Raw genomic sequence first — 15,207 nt, forward strand, 5'->3', positions numbered from 1 at the left:
TAAATAAACTAAGCTTGAAAACAAAATTAAAAATAAGAAACAATTCATTGCATACCTAAGAATAGAAACAATTCATGTTCAGATTTTAAATAAATCAATTAAAATCAAAATGGTCAAGAAGAAGTCAAATTACTTAAACTTCATCTATGGAGGACGACAATTTTTCTTCATTCTATCAAGACTCTCTGAAAGAAACCAAAACTTCATCTCTTTTGCAGACGTTGCAAGATTCTTTGCAGTTCTTGTCACTAGCTCATCTTTTTCTCTCAGAACATGAAGCTTGAAGGCATCTAAATCTCTTGATAAGTCCTCCAAGTAACTTCTAGTCCAATTACCTTGTGGAAGATCAGTCATCACAAAAAAATGAATTGGGAGAGGACCTTTGTGTCTTAAAGATTCTATCTTTTGTTGTAAACCCAGAAAAGTAGTCTTCCAGTGGTTCTTGAACTGCCCATCCAACTTGATAATTTTCTTTTCATTTCTTACCTTTGGTCCCTTAAATGTCAGCAAGTCATCATTATGTATTTATTATTTTTTATGTAATATGTTCTTGTTTGCTTACCCCTCATTGACATAATTTTGATTGTGCTTTAAAATACGCTAGAGGGTTGATCAGTAACTATGACATAATTGTCCCACTCCTCTGTAATATATATAGCTTCCTTAACCGTCCATTGTATTCAACTTTATCTATTACCATTCCACTATAATTTCTATTCTTCCTTTCTCTATTTGATTGATTTTGGTTTATGCTCTTCCTCATCCATGACTTCCCCTAAGTTAAAGCTGAAACGTGACAATTTTAATCAATTTATCAATGGAAATGAAAGGATGGTACCCATGGTATTGATCCATCATTAATCACTAATTCAGCAGGAATGGTATCAGTGATACAGTTCAATTCATTTTTGGGTAGTAGCATTAACTAACAGCCTTATTTGGGTGGTCAAAACTGTACAGAATTAAGACAGATTACATTAATTACAATGGTGTACATAAATTACATTGACTATCTCCGACCAAAGAAGAAAGTAAAATTCAGTTTCCATCAACATTTGTTTTGTTCTTTTTTTATTTTTTATATTTTTATTGGGTTGGAATTGTTACTTCCTATTATTTACGACTGTTGGTTACCTACCCTAGATGCATGTTTGTCTGAATATTTTCTTCACAGTAAATATATATATATATTTTTAATGTTAGTTTTCGTCAGATATGCACGACAGACGCGTGAAATTTACATGTTAACTGATTTGATTTTGTTCCAGGGTTCGCAATTTCTCCTCTATGGCAATTTTGTTGGGGGATTTTTGGTAGAAGACTTAGAGAGAATACCAGTTAGTCTTTTGTGTTTTAGTTTGTACATAAGGATTGTTCTTGTAGATAAATGGAATCAAAGTGGGTTAAAGTATTGGATAATGGCCATAGAATCATTGTTGACGCAAAGAGAAAACGGGCAGCCCAATGTGCATCAAATATAATTGAAGCAAGCCACAAGGTGTTGTCAGTTCAGCCCAACCATAATTCATTATTTACCAAGCTTTGCAAGCGAAAAAGGCTGGTTGGATGCAAAACCAAATGTGGGGTGCACTTGAGAAAATCGTTACATAAGAACTATTCCAATTTCATGAAAAGTGGACTGCCACAGCGGTTACTGTTTTATCAGAATGGTGACTGGAATGATTTTCCTCGTGATATTGTTGAGTTGGTTAGCAAAGATTTTCAAATGAAAAAAGCAACAATTGAAGTGCAGTTCAAGGGCTGCCATTTAATGTTTGATATCTTGTACATGATTCAAGTAGAATTGAAGACAGGTTCCCAGAAACCTATAGCTTGGATTGATGAATCAGGTAGCTGCTTTTTTCCTTAATTATACTCTACTGATGGTGGAATACATGAATGCAATCAATCTGAGTTAGAAAAAGATGAATTTGGGTATGCGGAGCCAAATGGGGCCCCTGAAATCAAGTTGCATCTTCAAATAGAAGTAAACGGAGTTAATGGCTACAATTTGGAGGAATGTGTGGAAGAGTCAAATATTTGTGCTAAGCGAGTTAAAATTGAACAAAAATCTAACAGAAATAATGATGAGCTAGGCATTGATGACAATTATAACGAAAACTCTGTTTCAAAAATGGACAAAGTTGTTGAAGAAGTTCAACATAGTGGCAAAAATTTATCCTCTAAGTTTGAATATGTTTGTGAAACTGTAGATTTAGATATTATGAAAAACATGTTTGTTGTGGGCATGAACCCGTCCTTGAATGCAAACATACTTGAAATTAACAGATGCTCTGGTAATGTGATGCCAACTCGCTGGGAAATTTTTCAGAAGCAGATTGAGATAACTCAAAGGTATCGTGGGGATCCAAATGTTCGGTATGCTTGGCTCGCTTCTACAAGAGATGCACTGACTAGTATGATGACCTATGGGCTTGCGCATTGTGGACTCAAAACTAAGGCCACATATGGTTTTGGAGTTCACCTTGCAGCTGTGAAGTGTGCCCTCACCAGGTCTGCATATTCTCTTTATTTTCTTGTTTTTTAATTGTTCTTTGGATTAGTATAAGCAATAACACAATATTTTGCACATTGTGGACCAAAATCAAGAAATATACCTTTTTGTACGGGGGCGGAATATCCTCTGCTTTCCGTACTCCTTGTACTCTAAGCTTCTCTTGACGGCGTCTACCTGGCAACACAGAAACGGTGAGTTGCCCGGCGGTGGTGTGCCGGATAGACCCCCCGACGATCAAGTCAGTCCACTTGAAGAAGAAGAAGACTGAAGAGAGAGAGTATTCTTTCTGGGGAAGAAATTGCATACCTCTAACGTTGTCCTCCTCCCTATTTCAAGGCTGGCCATGCAGCCTCAAGATTATGCGTGCACTACCTCTGCTGTCCTTCCCAGGACAGGTGGCAGTGCTCGCCTCTCACCACCTTATGCGTGTAAAGGCTTAGTCCTCCCACCAGTACACGCAGAACTGTCCAACGGTATTGGCGCATGCTTGGAGCAGATTTCCTCTATCCCTCACGCCATTGGTCCAGGTGGCACACTCGACCAAAATACCTCGACCGGCCTATCACTTGTGGAGAGTTGCCATCACATGCACACAACCGAGCTATGCACCGCCGGACTGTCCCTTGCGAAGGGGCCAAAGGGCGATACTCATGGCCAAGCTGATATTGACCGGTTCATTAGGCTAACCGGTTGTGAGGTATGCCAGCCTCCACCCATCCTACCTCTATACTCGGTCACACGAAGACCACTTACCTCGGCTGGTCGGTTAGAAGCGTGTCGGCCCTAACCGCGCCCACAGTCTAGCCCGAGATGCTCTTAGCTTGGTCATCAGACACTGCTACGCGCTCGGCCGCGTTATAGCTCGGCCGGGCATTGGTTCGTGTCTAGCCGGTCTTTTGCTCGGCGGCTTGCGGTTCGTCATGATCGGCGTCATCGTAGCTCGGCTGCACTAACGCGCAAATCTCCCCCCTCAATTGCCCCTTAACCCCATCCGACCTAGTCGTGATTAGGGTTACCATCGTGACCGAGCTAACGGATGAGTTGCGCCATCACCAAGCCGAGCATGATTGGGGGCATATCTATCACCGAGCTATCCCGTTTGGTCGGCCATTTTCTCCGCAGTCTCATCAAAGGTCGTCCAGCCGTACTGACAGCTGCGTTTCCAGTGCCACATGGCTTCACGTCATTGGGTCGTGCAGCCAGCTGTCCTGCACGCGCAGAATTCAAACGGTGCAGCCGTTTGGGGTTCGTTCCCCCCTTTTTTGTATCCCAACGAAGGGCCTAAAACCCTTCACTTTTCACCGTTTCTTCCACACACACCCCAAACCCTAGCTTCCATATTCTCTGAGAACTTCCCCTCACTGCCGCTGCGTCTCACCTGCCTCCGTTTCCATTCTTTGTTTCTCGTGAGGTCACAACCAAGTTCGAGAGGCCCTGCTCTTGCATCTGGTATTTGGTAAGTCCTCCTACCCTTTCTCCAAACTCTCGTACTCGAGTTCCTCAAGTTTTTCACTTTTTAGTGCTTTATGTTCTCCATGTTTATACTCGGGGCCATTAGAGTTGCTTTCCCTTGCTTAGATCTTGCACACCCTAGGGCAAACAAAAACAGTAGGAATGGATGGGGCTTTCGTGCCCCTCGTTTCTCCTGGGTTCGAACGAGTTCGTCCTATTTTTGGGATAAACAGTTTGTATCTGGATAGAACCGAGCAAAACGCTCGTTTAGATCCATAAATGACACTACGGCCGAGCAAAAACTGGTTTGTGGCTTCTGAACCGGGCGAAAACTTGAGGTCGTTACTTGGACCTTGACCAAGTTAGTTCGTCAAGCAGAACCGACCGAGCTATAACTTTGACCGAGCCAGATGCGGAGAGTTAGAACCGAACTAGGAAATCGACGAGTAGCCTAGCCGAGGTAGGGGTCGAACCGGCCAAACACTAGTGACCCTTTCATTGAGCTAGTTGCAATAAGAGCCGCGCAATTTTTTCCGTGCTAACCCTTGGAAATTATTTTTAATAATGCAGAACACACTAGGACCGTCCAGGCCAGTCTAGAACCATCATTGGTGGATCTCAAGGTCCGAGCAAATACACCATCCTTTTTGACCGAGATAGTCGATAAACCAAATAAAACCGAGATAAATGGGGAAGTACCAATTTATGGTTAGCTCGCCCGGCGCGATGGCGGAGTTTCGAAGGGAGTACAACATCCCAGATGACGTCATCTTAGAGCTCGCCAAAAAGGGAGACACCCCTTGGGGGGATCTAGACCGGTGCCCCTTTACCGTCGTATCAATAGTAGAGGGAGGGCTCCGCTTCCCGGTTCAACCCTTGATCTGCGAATTTTTGAGGCAGACAAGGCTTTGCCCGACCCAAGTTTCAAATAACACTTACAAAATAATAAACGGGGTCGCCGAGCTGAACCGGAGGCTCGGTCTCAATCTCGGTCTGGCCGAAATTTTCCATCAGTATAGTCTAAGTAGAAACAAGAGTGGGCTTTGCTGGTACCTCAAAGTCAAGAAGGGTCGAGCAAAGCTAATAGAGGGCAACCCAGACAAGGAGACCAACGACGACGACTTCTTGTGGGTGTCTGGTCGCTATGAGGACATCGAGGCACCCATACCGGGATGGTATATTAGAAAGGATTTTGGCAGTGTCGGTGAGTCGCTCGGCTGACCGCGCTATTTTCTTTATGCATCAATTACTTTCCATGCCGATCTAACACTTGTCTTCTTTTTGCAGATAAACACCTAGCAGCAGACTACTACCGGGCCAACCAAGAGGCCATCAGAGTCCTGTTGTGCCATCCTGCCGAGGAGAGGGAGGCTTCGAAACTGCTCGGCTTCGAACAGACCTACCACTACACCGCACCGCGCAAGAGCCGGGTTACCGATTTTCTGCGTGCGCCAACCCCAGAACCGGATCCAAACCTACCACCGATCAGGCTTGTTCCACTCACCGCCGAGCAAGAAATGGCGAAAATCAGGGCCATCAAGTCCATGATCACCGGGGAAGAAGACGAGTCCCAAAAACAAAAGGCAACCGGGGGGACATCTTCAACGCTCGCCGGGCAACAAGAAAGGGCAGTACTAGCACTTGCCAGTGAGCAAGCGACTGGTCGGTCCAAGAAGCGGTCGAGGAAAGAGCAAACCGGGCCGTGTCTGGCGGATGAAGATTCTACCGATGGAGTCTCCACCGAGCTCGGGGACCAGACCAAGCAACCACAGACCGGCAAGTCCAAGGGCCCAACCACCCCCCCGGTCTGAGTGCCCGAGTTCAAATACCAGGGCCGAGCAGTTTCTGCTGAAGACTCCATCTATGCGGACAAGGACTACTCGCTTGGTTTCAATTTGACCAAGGGGTTGATCTTGCCCGCTGATATGAAAAAACAAGACGAGCTTTCGGACCTCAAGGTCCTCCGTTCGGCGGCAAAATCCATAGTGCTGGTAAGTTCTCCATTTTTGCGTCAAACTGTTTGCTCGGTTTTTGCTCGGTTCCCTGGATACTAACGATCTCTCGCTTGTTTTCAGGCCGCGCAAAAGAACTATCTGGCCCACGACCGCATGATCAAGGTGCGGCAAAGCCTGCGGGATGCCATAGCTGAGAATAAGGAACAAAAGGCTGAGATAGTGAAGCTTAAAGCTGCGTAGGAGGTAGTTGAGGCCGAGCGAGATACCCTGAGCCAAAAGGTTGACCGAGCTAACGAGGACAAACTGCGGGCCGTGAAGTCGACGAAGGCTCGGTATCTCGCCGAGCTGAGGAAACTGCGCGATGTGCACAAAGCCGAGAAGGACAAGGCCGTAGATGATGCAGAAGACCGGGGATACGCGCAGGGCGAGAAGACCTACGAACGGTAGGTCCAAGCGACCGAGGACATCTTTTTCCAGTGCGGCTGGAAAGCTGCCGTGGAGAAAGTTGGTCTTGGTTAGGATTCTGACATGTTCAACAATCTGCCTGCTGCCTATATCCTGGTCTACATGCAGGCGTACTTCAAGGCCACCCAAAACCGACTCATCGCGGAGGCAAGGAAAGAGGCCGAGGAAGAAGCCGCCGCGGCGAAACAAGCCGAGCAAAATCCTCCCGAAACATCTCCAAATGCGGAGGAAGAGATTGATCGGGATGTTGCCGTGGCAGAAGGCACTGACGATGACGCCGAAGAAAACCTGCCCGAGCACAATATGGAGGAGGCCGAGCAAACTGTGCAAGTCGCCGAACAAACGGTTGATGTAGAGTTGGATTGACCATTTTTTTTTTCTTTTTTTGAATGTAACTGGGCTATGTCCCGGGTTTTGTACTTAAATTTCCTTTATCAATGAAAATTTTCGAATTTTTGCTCGCTCATCTTCTATTGCTTTTTGGATTCGACGTGTAAAATTTCCTTAAACGTGTTCAAACTTCAACTAGCAGCTCGACTCCTTGAAATTTCAAATGCACCTTTTAAAATGCCGAGCAAAATCTGCTCGGCCTTGACGGTTTTCAAACGTTATAAAATTCCAATACTTCAATGTGACCGAGCAAAGTCAGCTCGGCTTTTTATCGGTTGGATAAAACACCAACATGCTAAATCTGGCCGAGCAAAGTCAACCCGGCCGCTACATTGGGCAAAACACCAATGTTTTATTTAGGTTGGTCATGTCGCCAACATTTCTTTTCCGCCGAGCAAAGTCAGCTCAGCTTTTTATCGGCTCGTTTTCCATATTGGACAAGACACCAATACGCCGTCTGGGCCGAGCGAAATCAACCCGGCCGCTACATTGGGCAAAACACCAATGTCTCAGTTTGGCCATGACGCCAACATTTCGACCGGGCGAGCATATTCAGCTCGGTCCCAATACGAATTGGTCCATACGCCAATTATGTCGTCGGACAATGCAACTGTTTGTGCGGTCCTCTTGCCCCTGGCATTCACAATTGCCTTGTGTCCTTGCGAATTCATTATACAAAGATGTAATACCAAACAAGAGGGCTATTTTTCATTACAAAAGCATTGCTATCTTTTACATTAAGTGCCAAAAGACTAAAGGTCTAAAAAAGCTAAACAACACAAGCAAATTACATCTTAAAAGTAAAAGACCTTAAGGTTGGCCGTATTCTATGGTCTGGGGACAGCCTTGCCATCTATATCTTCCAGATGGTATGTCCCTTTACCAGCAAGACCAATCACCTTGTATGGTCCTTCCCAATTTGCACCGAGCTTTCCTTCGCCAGGGACCATTGTGTTGCCAAGCACCTTTCTTAATACCTAGTCCCCAATCTTGAACAGCCTGGGGTGCACAGCCTTGTTGTACTTTTTGGAGAGTTCTTGTTGATAAGCCGCTATGTGGATCAATGCTCGCTCCCTCCTTTCCTCAACAAGGTCCAATTCCAATGCCACCGCTTCATTATTCAGATCCGGCTGGAAACTTTCAGAGTGGATGGTTGGCATGCCAATTTCCAACGGGATGACGGCCTCCATGCCATAGGCCAATGCAAATGGTGTTTCCCCGATCGACCGCCTTGGCGTAGTGCGGTATGCCCAAAGCACATTAGGGAGTTCTTCAACCCACTTGCCCTTAGCCTTCTCAAGCCGCTTCTTCTGCCCGTCCAGGATGGTCTTGTTTGAGGCCTCTGCTTGACTATTTGACTGAGGATAGGCCGGCGTCGAATTATAGAACTCGATCTTCAACTCCTCGCAAAATCCGCGAAAGAGTTTACCATCAAATTGAGTGCCATTATCCGAGATGAGGGCCTTGGGTATACCGAAACGGGTGATGACGTTTTGCCATACAAACTTCTTCACGTCCTTTTCCCTTATGGTCGCTAGTGGCTCGGCCTCAACCCACTTGGTGAAATAGTTGGTGGCGGCGATGAAGAACTTGCAGTTGCCCGGTACAACTGGGAGTGGCCCAACAATATCCAACCCCCAAAGCGCGAACGGCCAAGGACTTGTGAGAGGGAGCAAATCTCTAGCCGGCTGGTGGATCTAGTGAGCGAACTTCTGACACTTCTCGCACCTGCGAACATATTTTTGCGCATCTGCCTGCATGCGCGGCCACCAATAACCCTGAGAAATTGCTCGGTAAGCCAAGGATCTGCCCCCAGTATGGCTGCCACAGATGCCCTCATGTATCTCATAGAGGAAAGCCTCCACCTTGGTGGAGTGGACACATTTCAAATATGGCCCGGTGAAAAATTTATTGTACAAGGCCTCGGACGGAGAGAGCCAAAACCGCTCAGACTTTGCCCGGATCTTGTGTGCCGCCTTCTTTTCTTATGGTAGAATTCTATCTTTCAGGAAGGCGATGATAGGATCCATCCAAGAAGGGCCCAAGTCGGTGCAGAGTACCCCGGCCGATTCTGGTCCTCAATGCTTGGCCGGGGTAAAAATTCTATCATCAAGGGGTTAGGAAAAGCTGTCTGAGCAGAAGCAAGTTCGGCCAATTCATCGGCCGCACTATTTTCCTCGCGGTCGATTTGTTCCATCCTTATTGCAGCGAACTTCTTGATCTCAGTGCGTACCAGCGCCTGATACTTGGCCATTCTTTCGTCCTTTTCCTCATACTCCCCTGAGACCTGATTGACCACTAACTTGGAATCACTGAATACCATAAGGGCTGTGGTTTTCATTCTCAGCGCGCTTCTTAGTCCGGCAAGGAGAGCTTCATACTCAGCCTCATTGTTGGATGGTGGGAAGCCGAGTGTAATTGCCTGCTCGATGATCAACCCGTCCGGTGAGTTCAACACGATGCCCAGCCCGGCCCCATGTCTGTTGGATGCCCCATCAACGAAGAGTTTCCACATCTCGCCAATAAACAGCTTCCAGCAATCAGAGGGGTTCTGGGAGCTTCTCAATTCCAAGTCTCTGGTCGGCTCATTCTGGTCTCTTTCCTCGTCATGGTTGACTTCTTCCTTCATCGAGTCGTTCATCTTCGCTGGTTCAGTCGCTCTTTGCCCTTCCTCCTCTTGCGCACCAACACTTGCTTTTGTTGCCAGAACCATGGGTTGTGCTAAATCCGCGCCAACCAAATCAATTGGGCAGACTGGATGCATCCCAGGGGCAAATTCCGCCACAAAGTCAGCAAGTGCTTGAGCCTTGATTGCGGTGCGCGGTCGGAACTTGATGTCATATTGCCCTAATTCCACGGCCCATTTCAAAATTCTCCCAATGAAGTTTGTCTTTTCAAAAAGCACTTTGAGCGGGAACTCGATTAACACAACTATTGTATGGGCATGAAAATAGTGTGCCAGTTTTCTTGACGCCATCATCAGGGCCAGCGCCAATTTTTCCAACGGAAGATATCTCGTTTCGGTTGGGAGCAGAGTCTTGCTTACATAGAAGATCGGTAGGTGCTGGATGCCTTCAGCACGAACCAATACCGCGCTGACTGCGTGTCGAGAGACAACCAAGTAGAGGTACAACTCTTCGCCCGGCTGAGGTGTGACCAAAATAGGGGCTGAGGAGAGATAAGCTTTCAAGTCTGCTAGTGCGCGTTCGCACTCGTCATCCCAGAAGAACTTGGACTTCAGAGTTTTAAAGAAGGGCCTGCAACGATCAGAAGACCGGCTGATAAATTTGTTCAACGCGGCTGCCATCCCGGCAAGATGTTGCACGTCCTTCGTGGAGTTAGGACGCTCCAGGTCTTGTATAGCCTTGATCTGTGATGGGTCAGCTTCAATCCCTTGATTTGTGACCAGAAAACCCAAAAACTTCCTGGTGCCGACTCCGAAGGCGCATTTGGAAGCATTCAATCGAAGCTTGTGGCGTTTAAGTATGGCAAACATCTCTGCTAGGTCGGAGAGGTGCTGAGCTTTCTTTGAGCTTTCTCCTTACTTTTCACCACCATATCGTCGATGTAGGCCTCCATGGTGCGGCCCAGTATTGGAGTGAACATCTTTGCCACCATCCGTTGAAAAGTCACCCTGGCGTTCTTTAGTCCGAACGGCATGACTTTGTAGCAATATAAGCCTCTGGGGGTTGTGAACGACGTGATCTCTCTGTTTGGCTTATACATGGCTATCTGGTGGTAGCCGCGATATGCGTCCAGGAAGCTAAACCTCTGATGGCCAGCGGTTAAGTTCACCAGCTGGTCGATTCGTGGGAGGGGAAAGCTGTCCTTGGGGCAAGCTCGGTTGACGGTCTTGTAGTCAACGCAGACTCGCCACTTGCCGTTCTTCTTCGGAACAACCACCGTGTTGGATATCCACTGAGGGTATTGCACCTCCTCTATGGCCCCAGCTTCCAACAGATTCCTCACTTCTTCTGCCACCACTTCAGCATGATGTAAGGCTGAGCGGCGCGTCCTTTGAATGACTGGCCGTGCATTAGGGAAGACATTCAACTGATGACAAATGAAGCTCGGGTCGATGCCAGGCATGTCGTAAGGCGTCCAAGCAAAGGCCTCCAAATTGAAAACCAAGAAGTTGACATAATCCATCCGCTCGGCGCTAGACATGGATGATCCCAAGAGGAAGAATTTAGTTGGATCGTTCTCGTCAATGCGTACTTCCACCAAATCTTCGACCGATTTTTCCTTGGCCTTTCTTCCTACGTCTTCGAGGACCTCTTTACCCTCGGGCCCTTCAATCATTTGGACGAACCCTTTGGCCGCTCGGCTGCCATTTACCGCAACGAAGCATTGTTTTGCCATCACATGGTCCCCCCAAACCTCCTCTATTCGCCCGCTTAGTGCCGGAAAGCGCATGACTTGGTGGAAGGTCGAAGCAACTGCTTGTATGGCGTGCAACCAACCCCTGCCTAAAATCAAGTTGTAAGTCGATGGAACTTTGAGCACCCAGAACTCTACTTGCTTTACGACCGATCTCGCTTTGTCCGGCATAATAATCTTTCCGATTGGCCATTCTGGCTGCGAGTTGAAGCCGACCAAAGGGGACGTTGCGGGGGCCAAGTCCTTGTCTTCCAACTTTATTTGTTTAAACGCGTCATAATACATAATTTCTACCGAACTTCCCTGGTCGATCAAGATCCTCTTGATGTCAAAGTCTTTGACGCGAAGAGTGACTACTAAAGCATCGTTGTGCGGCATCTGAACACTTTCTAAGTCCTTGGTTGAGAATGAAAGGATGTCCCTCTCTTCAGTCTTTCCCTTCTTTACAGCGGGCTGAACATAGAGCACTTCCCTCATGTGCTCGGCCTTCTTGATCATACCTCTTAGCTCGCAGACCCTGGCCGGTTCAATGATGCCGTGGATGACGTTGATTACACCTTGCGGAGGCGCTTCTAGGGTGGCCAGGCCGTTTGGCTCGGCTTGGTTCGCTGGCGTAGCCTTGATGCCCCCATCTATGTATCGGTCGAGATGCCCCGCCGCCACCAACTCCTTTAAGTGTTGTTTGAGCAGCAAACAGTCCTCTGTTCGGTGCCCCCACTCTTCATGAAAGGTGCAACGATACTTTGAATTGAAGCCCCTCTGCGCACTCCCCAACTTGGCCGGCCATCGGACGAAGGGTTCACCTCGAATCTCGCTCAAAATGCGGTAGATGGGAATTTTAAATACCATGTTGATTCCAGTCCGTGCCTTTAATTTTCTTTTGGCATCCTCCGCTGCATCACGGGGAGGATCAGCCCGGTCGTTTCGGCGGCCCTTGTTTTTATCATCACGGCTTGAACCATGGTGCTGATCTTTTGACCGGTTGTTTGGGCGGTTTTCCTCCTGTCCAACCGAGTGAACTTTCCCCGCCACCCTTCTGTCCGCCGCGACCGGATTAGCCTTCTCGGTCGCGGAGGCGGCATCATCCTCCACACGAATGTGCTCATTGATCCGCTGCATCAATGACTCCATAGTTGTGGGTTAATGCATCGTGAGTGAATCTCGCAGCCTATGTCCGACTGGGAGACCCCGTTTGTACTGAGTAATAGCCAGATTGGTGGGGCAGTCGAGGATCTCATTGTAAGTTTCCCAGTATTTCGCATTGTATACCTTCAGCGAACATCTAGACTCCATCTTGACGCCCAGGAGATGGTCGACCTCCTTCGGCGTTCGCGTGCTGGTTTTGAATCTGGTGACGAAGGCTTCCGCTAGTTGCTGTCACCCCTCAATACTCTCCTCCGGGAGCCTTTCGAACCACTTCAAACCCAGCTCTCCCAAGCTTGCTGGGAATATGAGGCACATCAAGGCATCGTTGCGCCGGTGGCCAGCCATCACTTACCGGTAATGGCTCACATGCATGTACGGATCCGTCTTGCCATCGTACAAAGTGAACTTTGGCTGGTGGAATCCGGCGGGGAGTGGTGTGCTCTCAATCTCTGGAGACAGCGGCGTGGCTGTAAGTCGCACTAGCTCTTTGTCCACCAGCGCAGGGGCTATCACTTTGGGGGCCGGCGTCGTCACTTCCTCACTACAACGAACTGGAGCGCTCAACCTCTGCAATGTCGGCACTCTCCGAGCCTTTCGACGGCGCGCCCTCTCCTCCAATACATCTCTCAAGTCCCTGGAACGTGTGGAGAAAGAGGATCCCGATGTCGGCGCCGAGCATGAGGGGCGATAAATGCTGTCGCGAGAGAGGGACCTGCCCTCTCTTTGGTCTGAATCTCCATCCCCGTAGTTCCTGGTGATGGAGAGAGAGTGAGTCTTCCCCAGGCGGCGACTGCTATAACGAGGGGACGGGGTGCGCTCACTGAGGTTGCCCTCCCCAGCAACACCCTTCCCTTTAATCTGGCGTTTCAACAGCTCCATCTCCGCCGCCATCTTGCGAATGAGGGCGTCTTGGTCCTTGAGTTTGTGCTCTAGGCACTGCGTATAGGACTTCCCCCCGCATCGGCGGCCCTCCGTACTCTGCGAGCGATCAGTACTCCTCCCGCGTTTGTCTCGCGCACCTCGCGAAGGAGTCTCTAGGTCCGCCATGGTTGGAATATTCGGGGGGCCTTCTCTCAAGCGGACATACTCAGGTGTGACGCCATCGACGACGGACAATGGGGCTTCGCCGTTGTTGGCCATGGAAATGGTCGAAGAAGCTCTAAGAACAAGGGTTGAGTGTCTAAGACTTCCTACAGACGCGCCAATTGTACGGGGGCGGAATATCCTCTGCTTTCTGTACTCCTTGTACTCCAAGCTTCTCTTGACGGCGTCTGCCTGGCAACACAGAAACGGTGAGCTACCTGGCGGTGGTGTGCCAGATAGACCCTCCGACGATCAAGTCAGTCCACTTGAAGAAGAAGAAGACTGAAGAGAGAGAGTATTCTTTCTGGGAAAGAAATTGCATACCTCTAACGTTGTCCTCCTCCCTATTTCAAGGCTGGCCATGCAGCCTCAAGATTATGCGCGCACTACCTCTGCTGTCCTTCCCAGGACAGGTGGCAGTGCTCGCCTCTCACCACCTTACGCGTGTAAAGGCTTAGTCCTCCCACCAGTACACGCAGAACTGTCCAACGGTATTGGCGCATGCTTGGAGCAGATTTCCTCTATCCCTCATGCCATTGGTCCAGGTGGCACACTCGACCAGAATACCTCGACCGGCCTATCACTTGTGGAGAGTTGCCATCACATGCACACAACCGAGCTATGCACCGCCGGACTGTCCCTTGCGAAGGGGCCAAAGGGCGATACTCATGGCCGAGCTGATATTGACCGGTTCATTAGGCTAACCGGTTGTGAGGTATGCCGACCTCCACCTGTCCTACCTCTATACTCGGTCACACGAAGACCACTTACCTCGGCTGGTCGGTCAGAAGCGTGCCGGCCCTAACTGCACCCACAGTCTAGCCCGAGATGCTCTTAGCTTGGTCATCAGACACTGCTACGCGCTCGGCCGCGTTATAGCTCGGCCGGGCATTGGTTCGTGTCTGGCCGGTCTTCTGCTCGGCAGCTTGCGGTTCGTCATGACCGGCGTCATCGTAGCTCGGCCGCACTAACGCGCAAATCTCCCTTCTCACTTTTCCCCCCTCTTTTGTTATTGATTGTGCTTTGGGAGGAGGATTTAGCTCTTTTTTTGGTTCTTTTGTTTTTGTTTTTTTATAGTGCAAGTTATTGTGATGTTGATGAAAATGGAATACAACACATGGTGTTTTGCCATGTCATACTGGGAAATATGGAACTTGTTCCTCCTAGATCTAGACAATTTCATCCCAGTAATGAAAATTTTGATAGTGGAGTTGATGATCTGCAAAATCCGAGTCATTATATTGTTTGGAACATGAATATGAACACACATATCTATCCAGAATATGTTGTCAGTTTCAAGACGTCCCACAGTGCTGAAGCTGCTACTTAATACCTTATTTTTAATTTTTTTTTAATTTAAATTTTATATATTTATTGGTTAATGCATAATTGATTATTCAAGCTTAAAAGAAATTATGATACACCACCTTTGTATGTGTGACCGCTGGCTTGATCAATACCATTTAATTGGTTTTGTTACATTTGGATGGAAAAATCTAGCCCGATACTTTTGACCTTTAGTTCATGTACTATCTAGATTTGTGAGTCAGTGGGACTCACATTCGGGTAAGGTGTATGAAATCTGAATACTATTAATTTCATAGCTTTTTAGGATGCTTTTACATGTAGGAACTTTGAAAAAAGGACAATGATCTGTGTGTAGAAACCTTATTGCCAATCCCAATTAGCATTACATACACAGATAAAGTAACTCAGATACCTAGTTCCACAAAATAGGGGAGTAACAGAACAGAGACACATACAACCCTCAATCCACCATACCTTTCATTTCTTACAGATGTTGTGGAAGTAGGTCTC

At 47.9% G+C, this 15,207-nt stretch overlaps 1 protein-coding gene across 1 annotated transcript; it reads left to right on the forward strand.

Annotated features, from left to right (window-relative positions):
- Positions 1–887: 887 nt before the first annotated feature.
- Positions 888–14,944, forward strand: LOC114301041 (inactive poly [ADP-ribose] polymerase RCD1-like). Its single transcript, XM_082901044.1, has 2 exons — positions 888–2,514; positions 14,467–14,944. Exons 1-2 carry the CDS (start codon positions 2,135–2,137, stop codon positions 14,717–14,719), a joined length of 633 nt encoding a protein of 210 aa, XP_082757170.1. The 5' UTR covers positions 888–2,134; the 3' UTR covers positions 14,720–14,944.
- The last annotated feature ends 263 nt before the right edge of the window (positions 14,945–15,207 follow it).

This window comes from Camellia sinensis, chromosome 13 (genome assembly GCF_055761805.1).
Source record: "Camellia sinensis isolate YWXY chromosome 13, ASM5576180v1, whole genome shotgun sequence".
Lineage (NCBI taxonomy): Eukaryota > Viridiplantae > Streptophyta > Magnoliopsida > Ericales > Theaceae > Camellia > Camellia sinensis.